At 46.5% G+C, this 12,179-nt stretch overlaps 1 protein-coding gene across 3 annotated transcripts in view; it reads right to left on the bottom strand.

The window, feature by feature from the left end:
* The window catches only part of hibch (3-hydroxyisobutyryl-CoA hydrolase), a 164,300-nt gene that overhangs the window by 17,888 nt on the left and 134,233 nt on the right, over window positions 1–12,179 (bottom strand). For all 3 annotated transcript variants that reach the window (XR_015078145.1, XM_085985867.1, XM_085985868.1), the window contains exon 10: window positions 4,609–4,661. Coding sequence is in view for 2 of the 3 variants with exons in the window: in XM_085985867.1 (XP_085841993.1) it covers window positions 4,609–4,661 (53 nt within the window). In the remaining variant the exon portion in view is untranslated. The remainder of the gene's footprint in view (window positions 1–4,608; window positions 4,662–12,179) is intronic.

The raw sequence follows: 12,179 nt of genomic DNA, 5'->3' as shown, positions 1-12,179 counted from the left end.
GCGATACGACCTGCTGTGGAAGCTGAGCTGGAAGGGCTAGAACGTTCAGGAGTACTGTCTAAGGTGGACTGGAGTGAGTGGGCCACGCCCATTGTTCCCGTCATGAAGCGTTCATCGAGCAACAAGCCGGGGGAACCGGGGAAGGTTCGCATCTGTGGAGATTTCAAGATCACTGTTAATCCGGTGCTTCACACGGTGCAATATCCGCTTCCGCGGATTGAGGATATCTTCGCTTCGTTGTCTGGCGGGAAACACTTCACCAAGATAGACCTGGCGCAGGCGTACTTACAGATGGAAGTTGAGGAAGAGTCACGCCAGTATCTCACGATCAACACGCATAGAGGCTTGTATCGGTATAATAGACTGGTTTTTGGAGTGGCATCGGCTCCAGCAATTTGGCAGAGGGCCATGGAGCAGGTATTACAGGGAATTCCAGGCACACAATGTTACCTGGACGATATTCTGATTACAGGAGATGATGATGAGGAACACCTTGCAAATTTGGAACTGGTGCTCACCAGATTGAAAGAATATGGACTTCGAGTTAATCGCCAGAAATGTGAGTTCTTTCAGAAGCGGATCTCGTACTGTGGTCATGTCATTGACCAGGAGGGGCTTCATAAGTCTCCTGACAAGATCGAAGCTGTTGTGAAGGCTCCCGCTCCGGATAATGTATCCCAGTTGAGGTCGTTCCTAGGGTTGATTAACTATTACCATAAGTTTCTGCCAAATTTATCCACGGTGCTGCACCCGCTGAACGCTCTTTTGCAGAAGGGAGTACCATGGAGTGGAGCAAGGACTGTAAGAGGGCCTTTCGCAAAAGCAAGGCATTGATCACCTCAGAGGAAGTGTTGGCTCACTTCAACCGAACGCTGCCTATTCGTTTGGCTTGTGATGCTTCTCCATATGGTATTGGGGCAGTACTCTCACACAAGTTGCCAAATGGCTTGGAGAGGCCAGTCGCGTTCGCATCCAGATCATTGACCTCCGCTGAGCGCAACTATGCTCAGATAGATAGGGAGGCTCTCAGCCTTGTGTGGGGAGTAAAGAAGTTTAATCATTACCTGCAGGGCCAAAAGTTTACGCTACTGACAGACCACCAGCCGTTGGTATCCATTTTTAACCCTAAGAAGGGTGTTTCGGTGATGACAGCACAGAGGCTCCAGAGATGGTCCCTTTTCCTAGGGGCACATCAATATCAGATTGAATTCAAAGGTACAAAGCAGCATGGTAATGCTGATGGGCTGTCGCGCCTGCCACTACCTACAGCAGAGGAGGCACCGACGGTTGACCCTGTTGAGTTATTTCACTCGACCATCATCGAATGTTTACCAGTCACCAATGCAAGTATTGAAAGAGAAACCAGGAACGACCCGACACTGTCCCGGGTCTACGAATTGACAGTGAAGGGATGGCCAGCACATGGTGATCCACTGTTACCGGCATTCTCAGCAAGACGAGAACAGCTGTCCGTCTGTCAAGGAACATTGATGTATGGAACAAGGGTGATTATTCCTCCTAAGTTAAGAGAGAGAGTTCTAAAGGAACTGCATGAAGGTCATCTGGGGGGAGTCAAGATGAAAAGCCTTGCTAGGGTTTATGTGTGGTGGCCGGGTATCGACCAACAGATAGAGGATATGACGAAAAGCTGCTCAGGGTGCCAAAAAGTTCAAAATGCACCTCCGATTGCACCGCTGCATCCATGGGAATGGCCTTCAACCCCATGGCAACGTGTACATATTGACTTTGCTGGTCCATTCATGGACTCCATGTTTTTAATTGCGGTGGACGCACATTCTAAATGGCCAGAAGTGATTAAGATGACTACCACTACCTCGGAAAAGACGGTCGCGGTGCTAAGAACGATATTTGCAAGAAATGGATTGCCAGAACAAATATGTTCAGACAACGGACCGCAGTTCGTGTCAGAAGAATTCCAGAAATTCATGAAGAAGAATGGGGTGAAACATTATACCTCTGCCCCATATCATCCGGCTACAAACGGGTTGGTCGAGAGATTTGTACAAACGTTCAAAAAAGCAATAAAGGCCATGAGCGAAGATCAGATTCCACTACAACACAAGGTGGACAATTTCCTACTGGCATATCGAAACGCCACTCAGGCAGTGACAAACCAAAGTCCTGCCATGATGTTCTATAACAGGAGGTTGCGGTCCAGGTTGGACTTGTTAAAACCAAATGTGCGGAGGGAAGTCGAAAACAAACAGTTCCAGCATATAAATAACAAGACCACTCGGAGTTTCGAAATAGGACAACCAGTGTTAGCCCAGGACTATAAAAATGAGAAATGGCAATCTGGAACAATTCGGGCCAGACAAGGACCCCTGATGTACACGGTAGATATTGGTGAAAATGTAATACGACGTCATGCTGACCAACTGGTAGAATCGAGAACAAGGGTCGAACCCATGGTTACGGCAGAGACAACCGTGGAAGAAGTTAGTGAACCTGAAGCATCTACCTCAGAAGTGAATGTACCTGATGATGATGTCCAATCCATAAGAGATCAACTAGATGAGTCACCCCAGCAACGAGAATCAGAGACCCCTGAAAGGCGTTATCCAACTCGGATCAGGAGGCCTCCTCAGAGACTGAATCTTTGAATTGTTTTGCATGAAGTTGTATATATATGTTATTATGTTATGTTAAATGGGGATATACACTGTTAAGCTAAAAAGGGAGGATTGTGGTGTATGTAACCTGTTCCACCTTAAGAGAACTACCTTAAGAGATGTACTGCTTTCTCTTGGCTGCTGTATACTGTAATACCGGTGGTGACCACACCGGTATATAAACGTTGTGTAGTGATTTGCTGGGCAGTTCAGCCCTGACCTCCGAATAGTAAAGACCTGTTAAAGTTATTCTTGTTGTCTGTGTCCAGTGATTTATAATAAGCATAACTGGGACACACAGACTCAACAAAGCCAAATGTAATGCCTCCATGGCTGCTCCAGCTGAAATCAGCTAATTCAGCAGAGACCAGGAACTGAACCGAGGACTTTCTGGTCTGGATTTCTTACTGTAACAATTTGTAGTGCCTTTATCATAACCGGGTTATCAAGATGGCTTTGTTGCATTGATGCTCTAATTCATCTGTCATCCTAGCTCTCAAATCAGGCCACTACATGGAGCTTTGAGTGCACTGGAAAGCTTTATCGTGCAGGGGAAGGGAGAAAACTGCCATGAGCAGCCCTGCCATACAAAAGGGCATCTTTCATTAGAAAGTCTCCAAGCAGCACCGATATCAGGCATGGAAAAGTCTACATTACACCATTAAGCAGACCTGCCAGAGGTGCGACAGTGTTTTGTGTGGTAAATAAATAATTCACAAACGTTTGCAGTGAACCAACTCACTAAATTCTGTTTTGTGGTGCTCTGCTTCCATACCAACAGAAGAAACCCAGAAATTCGGGTCTCCACGGGTGAGTACGCACGGGGTACTCACCCGTAGGCCCAATGGAAGTGCCGGTTTCCTGCATGCACTGCACATGCGCGGGAAACCGGCACTTCCGTTCCCCTGAATGAAGGGGTTCAGAGTTCGAAGGCGTGCGCAGGAGAGGCTGCGCATGCGCATCGAACTTCGTTTTTTTTTATATACAGGTTTCCCCGGGAATTTGGAAATGTAAAAAGCAGGCGCAAGGCCTGCTTTTTACAAGGTAAGTGGTGAATTAATTAAAATTAAAACATTTTTTCCATAGGTTTATTATTTTTAAATACTTTAAAGCAAGGTAAGTTTATTTTTAGCCCTGTTAGAAAATAAAATTCTTTTTTTCAAAAATTTAAATTATTGTTTAAAATAGTTATTTCATTTAATTTATAGTTTATTTAAAAAGTGATTTAAAAAAAAATGTATTTGAAGATTTAGTGATGTTTTGTAAGAAGGGCCCGTAGTATTTCTAAGTTTGACAGCACTTCCTGTCAAACTTACGAATGGAGCATTCCCTGCTCCGATTGGCTCCCCGTGGCCCACGTGATCCCAGGGGACGCTTCGAACTAACTGCGCCCCTGGGATACGCAAGCACTGCGCGCCGGCAGCTGGACCAGGCCCTGGATCGGAAATCCACGGGGGCCCACAGCTCAACGGCCGGCGCGCTAGGTAAGTGCAGATCGGGGGCTTGCACCCACTGGAAGCCCCCGACCCAAATTTCTGGGCCATTGTTACTATGAAAATTCTTACACTTATCTGCACTTGAATGGTATAAACAGTTAGTTTGTTTCTCTTCTCCCCTACCCCCAAGGAAAAGGCGGAATGGAGACGAGAGGCAAACTAAGATGATAATTTAATTTAAAAACTCCTTGCACGTAGGTACGTAAATCAATAATTAATTAATGTCTATTTGTCACTGAGTGTTAACATTTATCAGAAAAACCACAGTGCTTGTATAGAGCATTGGATTTACTGATTATAATATATATGTAAAATACCTATTTTGGCTACATAGTTCTTGCACTAAATGTCAAACATGTAGAAATTGAATTTATAGTTAACAAGATCTTTGAAGAGTTAGAGTGATGCTAGTAATAAACAGTAGCTGTGACACTCAGTTACGTACAAATACAAGTAGAGCATCCCAAATAGCACAGTACCTATTAATCTTGTCCATGTGCTCTGCCAAGACAAACTGATCATCAGATTTGCACTGTTAGAAGAAAAAGGGAAAATAAATATCTCTGCTTTTTTCAGTTTTCCAGGTCTACACCAACTATGGCCAGAATTTTCCTTGCCTTGGTGGGTGCGGTGCAGCCGGTGTCAGTGGCGGGTCGTGACCCCGCTGCTGGCTCTATCCCGCTGTACAAAATGAACTTACCCTAACGGGGGCCTATTAAGCCTGCCCAGCGTGTTACCCAGCCCAATTAGAGGGAGCGGGTCTGGTGGCGTTTTAAGCCAGGATCCTTAAAGGGACCCTGGCCACATAAAATTTAAATTCAATCTAACATAGTGGGTGTTGAATCTTTACTGTACAATCATATAATAAGTTATATATGAGTGACAAAGAAATATTTAAATAAAATTAAGTAATATGACTCCATCTACAAATACAATCAAGAACATAATTAAAAAAGTACAATAATTGTGAAGCTATTGATGCTTTAGTCACAAATCCATAGACTTTTGTATCAGTAACTGGTACAAATAAAAGGTGTGTGTGTACAGGTAATACATAAAATTAAGCAGATTTTAAATGCAATTGTACAGGGGTAGATTTACAATCTTATACAAGTTCAGTGAATCAGCTGCGGAATCCCTGACAAACAGTAAGTGGTGTTTACAATGTGTTTCTGGGATTTCTGCAGCTCTTCCATTGAAGTTAACAATGGACAAGTGAGAGAACCTCCGCAGAAATTCACCCTAAAGTCTCAGACTGAAACATTAAACTAGTCATAGTCAGGGACTGAAAGCAAATTGAACCAGTGGAATGAGTGATGAGAATGAAATTGTTACGGTTGATGACTTGATTTAATATGTGTAACTGGACAATCACAGTATACTGTGAGAAAAACCTGACCAGAAACAACACAAACATTTATTTAAATGATATATGTCATTTTTTATACTGAAGCTCAATTCACTGCAATTACTGTTCAGTGGGAAGGCAACAACCAAGAATGGCCAGTGAAAAATTAACATGTACCTCAGAATCTCCATCAATCTGTTAGCTGATGTAATCAACATGGTTTTATTTTGAAATAACAACAGAAAATGCTGGAAAAACTTAGCAGGCCAGGCAACATCCGTGGAGAGAAATTAGAGTTGACGTTTCGGGTTGAAACCCTTTTTCAAAACTTATTTTGGTTTGTTTTCCATGCTGTCAAGTAATCAGCTGGAGCAATGGTCACGGAACTCCTGCCTCAGGTTAACAGATGTGGTTCCCGAGCTGTGTGAATCTCGTGGCCATGCAGGGAAATTTAAAAAGCAGGGGGGAAAAAGGCTCTTAAGTGCCTGTAAAGTATCTCATCATGATTTCAATTGGGTCCCCGTCGCTGCAGGTCGGGTCAGGTCCACGCTGACAGATGCGCCTGTGGGAAAGGCGCGTGGGAGCAAGTTGACAGTGGGTTCCCGACCCGCTGTCAAAAAAACACTTTCCCACCCGACCTGCCACCGATCGCACCTGCTACCACTCTGGAAAGTTCAGCCCAATGTTGTAAAGTTTATTGTTCCTATTTTATTAGAGGGGGAAAAAAATCTCTGAGGTGAAACAGTCTTCGAATCATATCCTCAATGAAGTAGTACTAGGAAAGGTTGAACCATGAGAGTATAATGAAACACATTCCCACAAAATGTGGAAACCATCACTTTCCATTATTCTCTGGTATAGGAATCTTCAATTAGTTATTTGTTCCAAAGATCATATTTTCTGGACTTTTATTTGTAACATAATGCAATTGCCATTTTATGACTCACTTTGTCATCAGAGCAAAGATCACAACATTTCAGTGGAGAGGAGATTGCTGCCAGGTTGTCACAGTCATTTGGCAAGACAAATTGACCTCACAATAATTATTCCTTTAACTCGAGCCAACATTTCTCCAGTTCCTCTGACACAAGGATACAATGCTCGCTGTACATATCCTGTGACGAGCTGGGAATGCATACACTTTCATCATGATCCACAACAGATGTCAGGCATTTCAGATTGATAACAGAGACACGTTTGACTCAGAAATCTGTACACTCTGAAGGAGTGATCACTATTTGAATTCAGCCCTCATTCTATCAATTAACATATTAAGGTGCAGAGAGCTGCTGCTCCCTGGCAATCCACTGCAGTCTACTCTTAATTCAAAGTCATTGGATAATTTGAAATTTTTTAGGGCAATAAATGACCATTGAATTATCAGGAGTAGATTGCTTTAATTAAGCTCTGGCAATCTTGCAATGATTACACAAATGACGACTTGTACTATAAAGAGAACTGTTTGGAAACAGTGGCCGCGAATTTAATGGGGGCGGGAGAGCTGGTTTCCTGGCTCCGGTCCTGCTCCCAGCTGCAGCCGCTCTGTAGATGTGATTTTCCCTTGATTTGACCTTCTTAAGCCCGCCCTGCGGGCTTCCTGGCCAATTAACAGGAAGCGGGTCTGATGATGTCATTTGATGACGCATCATCAGCCGGTTTCCTTAAAGGGACCACGTCCACATGGAGTTTGACCAGTTGTTCTGTCAGTGTTTGACAGCATTGAGGTGCTGCAAACACTGACAATAACTGCACAAAGGTGAACTCTTGTACCCAAGCTCTCCAATGCCTCACTCCATATGCTTATGGAGGGAGTCACAGCACGCAGGGAGGTTCTCTTCCCTTCCAAGGGTGGAAGAGACCTCCCCAGGACACCAACTTACCTTGCACCTTCACCCAACCCTCTCTATCTACTTTATCACTTCCCCATCTGACTAGCCACCCCTCACCCTCACCCTCATCGTACTGCAAGCATACCAACTAACAACACACAAGGGTGGGCACTTGAGAGGTTTAGCCAATGTCCATGTGACGTTTCTGATAATGTGTTGTCGTACAGTGAAATCTCTTTTTCCAAAAGTGCCCCTAATTGGACAGATCTGAGCATACCTTGTCTTACTGAGATCCAGTGATTCTTCAGTCATAACTCGCCCGCACCCCCACCCCAGATCCTAACCACTCGCTGAGTAAAAAAGTTTTTCCTCATGTCACCTTTAGTTGTTCTGCCAATCACCTTAAATCTGTCCCCTCTGGTTCTTGACCCTTCTGCCAATGGGAACAGTTTCTCTCTATCTACTCTGTCCTGACCCGTCATGATTTTGAACACCTCTATCAAATCTTCCCTCAATCTTCTCTGCTCTAAGAACAACCCCAGCTTCTCCAGTCTATCCACTAACCGAAGTCCCTCATCCCTAGAATCATTCTCATAAATCTTTTCTGCACCCTCTCTAAGGCCTTCACATCCTTCCTAAAGTGCGGTGCCCAGAATTGGACACAATACTCCAATTGAGACTGAACCAGTGTTTTATAAAGGTTCATCATAACTTCCTTGCTTTTGTACTCTATACCTCTATTCATGAAGCCCAGGATCCTGTAATCTTTTTAACTGCTTTCTCAACATGCCCTGCCACCTTCAAGTTCCAGTTCAAAAGTTTTTTTTTTGCAGTATATAAACAAATAATGGGTTTTTGAAGATATGACCTTTAGGAGATTGCTATGCTACCAACCACAGAAATATTCTACTTGTGAGAAAATGTAAATATGAAAATCTACAAATCAATATTTAAACAAAAACTGGTAAAGCATCATGCAATTAGGTCAGCATGATATAAATGTTAGAAAATATTTGAAGTTCAGGGTGTGGTAACAGTGCATTGGTATTCAGAATTAAAAGGGGCACATTCATAAGCTACAGCAACACTAAGGCCGTGATTTTGCCGGCGCTCAGAGGGCGGGTTTGGAGACAGGTCCGCTGTCAAAATAGCAAAGATTGACAGAGAGTAGGAAACCCGCCTCCATGTGGGTCTGTCAGCGGAGAACTGACCAGACACCAAGCAGCGGGGGAGACAATTTCTATCATTAAATGGCTTGTTAAAAGCCAATTTAATGGTATTTTGAGCCTACCTTCCCATTTTACGTTCTCCCCCACAGGTTACCCGCTGCTCGGGGAACACACCAGCTCACCCTGGCGTGATTGGAGTCTGTTCTGATGTTTCTGATAAGATGACAGTGTTTAGAGCCAACTGTATGCCACCTCATTGGAACAACCTCTCTCACCACTGACAGGTCGCTTCTGTCTTCTCACCTGCAGCTGCTATCTATTCCAGCAACATCGGTGCCTTTCGAAAAATCATACCTTGGTCCTCTGAATCCTTCCACGATCAGCCCCAACCTCACCAGTCACACCAACAACATCACCAACCTTCTCCGCCATCACCTGATGCTGCACTGGACACAGGGCATCAGCCCGACAACATTGCTGCCCGGGAGGCCGACGATGGCATCACCATGGCCAGATTTACATCACTTGATGCTGTTAACCCTGGATGCCACATAATGCGCCAGGTTGACTCCATCCCACACCAGCACCGTGAAGCATCCCTTTAATGTCCAAGCCATTCCATGCACACTCATCACTATAGCAGAGGTGGGGGGGAGTTATGTCTGAACATTCACTGGAACTCAGTAAGAGGGGTCTGGACAGAGTAGATAGAGAGAAACTGTTCCCATTGGCAGAAGGGTCGAGAACCAGAGGACACAGATTTAAAGTGATCAGCAGAAGAACCAAAGGTGACATGAGGAAAATCTTTTTTACTCAGCGAGTGGTTAGGATCTGGGAGGGGGGGTGGTGGTAGCGAGTTATGTCTGAACAATCACTGGAACTCAGTAAGACACTTCTCAAGGTGCGCTCAGATCTGTCCAATAAGGGGCACTTTTGGAAAGAGATTTCACTGTATGACAACACATTACCAGAAACATCACATGGACATTGACATGAACCTTTCAAGTGCCTACCCTTGTATGTTGTTAGTTGGTATGTGATGCGCTATCAATTACTCATAAAAGACGGAGAGTTAGGAGAGTAACTAAAGGCTTTTATTAGCAAAGAACAGAGCATGCCTCTCGTGGTTGACTGGGTTCCAAGAAGGCAGGGGGCTGCAGAGCGGTCACCTTTATACCTGGGCCTGTGGGTGGAGCCAGGGGCGGAGCCAGCAGAGACATGCATAGGTACAACAGTGTGCAACAACAACAACGGTGAGCAACAATAACAGTGGTTTACCACATTCACCCCTTGTTTAAAATTGAGTCCGGCGGGGTGAAGTGTACTAAAAAGGTTCGTGTAAGTAAGTCTATCAGGTGGCCTTGTATGCCGTCCTGATCGTCGTGGTGGCGGCGGTGATGGTGCAGCATCCAACGTTGAATCAGGCGCCTCATTGAGTGGTTGGGTGGTCAATGACGGGTCCTGGGGCTGCGGCATGCCGTCTACAGGGGTTGGGTTGTGGGTAGTGGTGGATTGCAATGGTAGTGTTTCAGGGGCACCCAAAGGTGCGAGATCTCGTGTGGAGGCTGTGTCCTCCCGCCCGTCCGGGTACGCTACGTAAGCGTACTGGGGGTAGGCGTGGGTAGTGGTGGGTGGCGAGGGAGGTGTTTCGGGAGCACCCGAAGGTGCGAGGTCTCGTATGGAGACTGTGTCCTCCCACCCGTCCGGGTACACCACGTAAGCATACTGAGGGTTGGCATGGAGGAGGCTCACCCTCTCGACCAGGGGGTCCGTCTTATGGGACCTCACGTGCTTCCGCAGTAGGACGGGTCCTGGAGAAGTCAGCCATGTCGGTAACGAGATCCCCGATGTGGACTTCCTGGGGAAGGAGAACATTCTCTCATGAGGGGTGGCATTGGTGGCTGTACAGAGCAGTGACCGAATGGAATGGAGCGCCGCAGGGAGGACCTCCTGCCAGCGAGAGGTCGGAAGGCCCTTAGATTTCAAGTTTAAAAGGGCTGCCTTCTAGACCGTCGCATTCTCCCTTTCCACCTGGCCATTCCCCCGGGGGTTGTAGCTGGTGGTCCTGCTTGTAACAATACTTCTCGCGAGCAGGTACTGACGAAGTTCATCGCTCATAAAGGATGAGCCCCTGTCGCTATGAATATAGCTAGGGAAACCGAACAAGGCGAAGAGGTCATTCAGACATTTAATGACCGTGGTACTGGTCATGTCTGCGCAAGGGATGGCAAACGGGAAACGGGAGTACTCGTCAATTATGTTGAGGAAGTACACATTGCGGTCAGAGGAGGGGAGGGGCCCTTTAAAATCGACGCTCAGCCGTTCAAAGGGGCGCGTGGCTTTGATCAGGCTTGCTCTGTCTGGCCTATAAAAATGCGGTTTGCACTCGGCACAGATTTGGCAGTTCCTGGTCATGGTCCTGACCTCCTCGATGGAGTAGGGCAGGTTACGGGATTTGATGAAGTGAAAAAACCTGGTGACCCCCGGGTGGCAGAGGTCATTGTGGAGGGTCTTCAGTCTATCAACCTGCGCGTTGGCGCATGTACCACGTGATAGGGCATCTGGGGGCTCATTGAGTTTCCCGGGCCGGTACAAGATATCGTAATTGTAGGTGGAGAGTTCGATTCTCCACCTCAAGATCTTGTCATTCTTGATTTTGCCCCTCTGCTTATTATTAAACATAAAAGCTACTGAACGCTGGTCAGTGAGCAGGGTAAATCGTTTTCCGGCCAGGTAATGCCTCCAATGTCGCACAGCTTCCACAATGGCCTGGGCCTCCTTTTCGACAGAGGAGTGTCGAATCTCGGGGCCCTGGAGGGTCCTTGAGAAAAAGGCCACGGGTCTCCCCGCCTGGTTAAGGGTTGCAGCTAGGGCAAAGTCGGATGCGTCGCTCTCCACTTGGAAAGTGATGGACTCATCCACTGCGTGCATCGTGGCCCTCGCAATATCTCTTTTTATGAGAGTGAAGGCTGCACAGGCCTCTGCTGTCAGGGGGAAGGAGGTGGACTTGATGAGGGGTCTGGCTTTGTCCGCATAGTTGGGCACCCACTGAGCATAGTACGAGAAAAACCCAAGGCATCTCTTCAGTGCTTTTTGGCAGTGGGGGAGGGGGAGCTCCATAAGGGGGCGCATCCTGTCGGGGTCGGGGCCGATGACTCCGTTCTCCACTACACAGCCAAGAATGGCAAGGCGCTTGGTACGGAACATACTTGTTGTATGTTAGGTTCAGCCGCTGGGCCGTACGGAGGAATTTCTCTAGATTAACATCATGGTCCTGCTGGTCGTGGCCGCAGATGGTGACGTTGTCTAGATAGGGGAAAGTGGCCTGGAGCGCGTTCTGGTCAACCATCCGGTCCATCTCCCGTTGGAAGACTGAAACCCCGTTGGTGACGCCGAAGGGAACTCTGAGGAAGTGGTAGAGACGACCGTCAGCTTCAAAAGCTGTGTACTGGCGGTCCTCAGCCCTGATGGGGAGCTGGTGGTATGCCGACTTCAGATCAATCGTCGAGAACACCCGGTATTGTGCTATCTGATTGACCATGTCAGATATGCGGGGGAGTGGGTATGCATCTAGCTGGGTGTAGCGATTGATCGTCTGGCTGTAGTCAATAACTAGGCGCTGTTTTTCGCCAGTCTTCACTACCACCACTTGTGCTCGCCATGGGCTGGTGCTACTTTCAATAATCCCTTCCTTCAGGAGTCTC

Source organism: Somniosus microcephalus, chromosome 4, assembly GCF_052327205.1.
Source record: "Somniosus microcephalus isolate GS21.2 chromosome 4, FLI_Smic_1.0, whole genome shotgun sequence".
Classification (NCBI taxonomy): domain Eukaryota; kingdom Metazoa; phylum Chordata; class Chondrichthyes; order Squaliformes; family Somniosidae; genus Somniosus; species Somniosus microcephalus.
The sequence above is the reverse complement of the archived record's forward strand: the minus strand, read 5'-3'. Positions and strand labels throughout refer to the sequence as shown.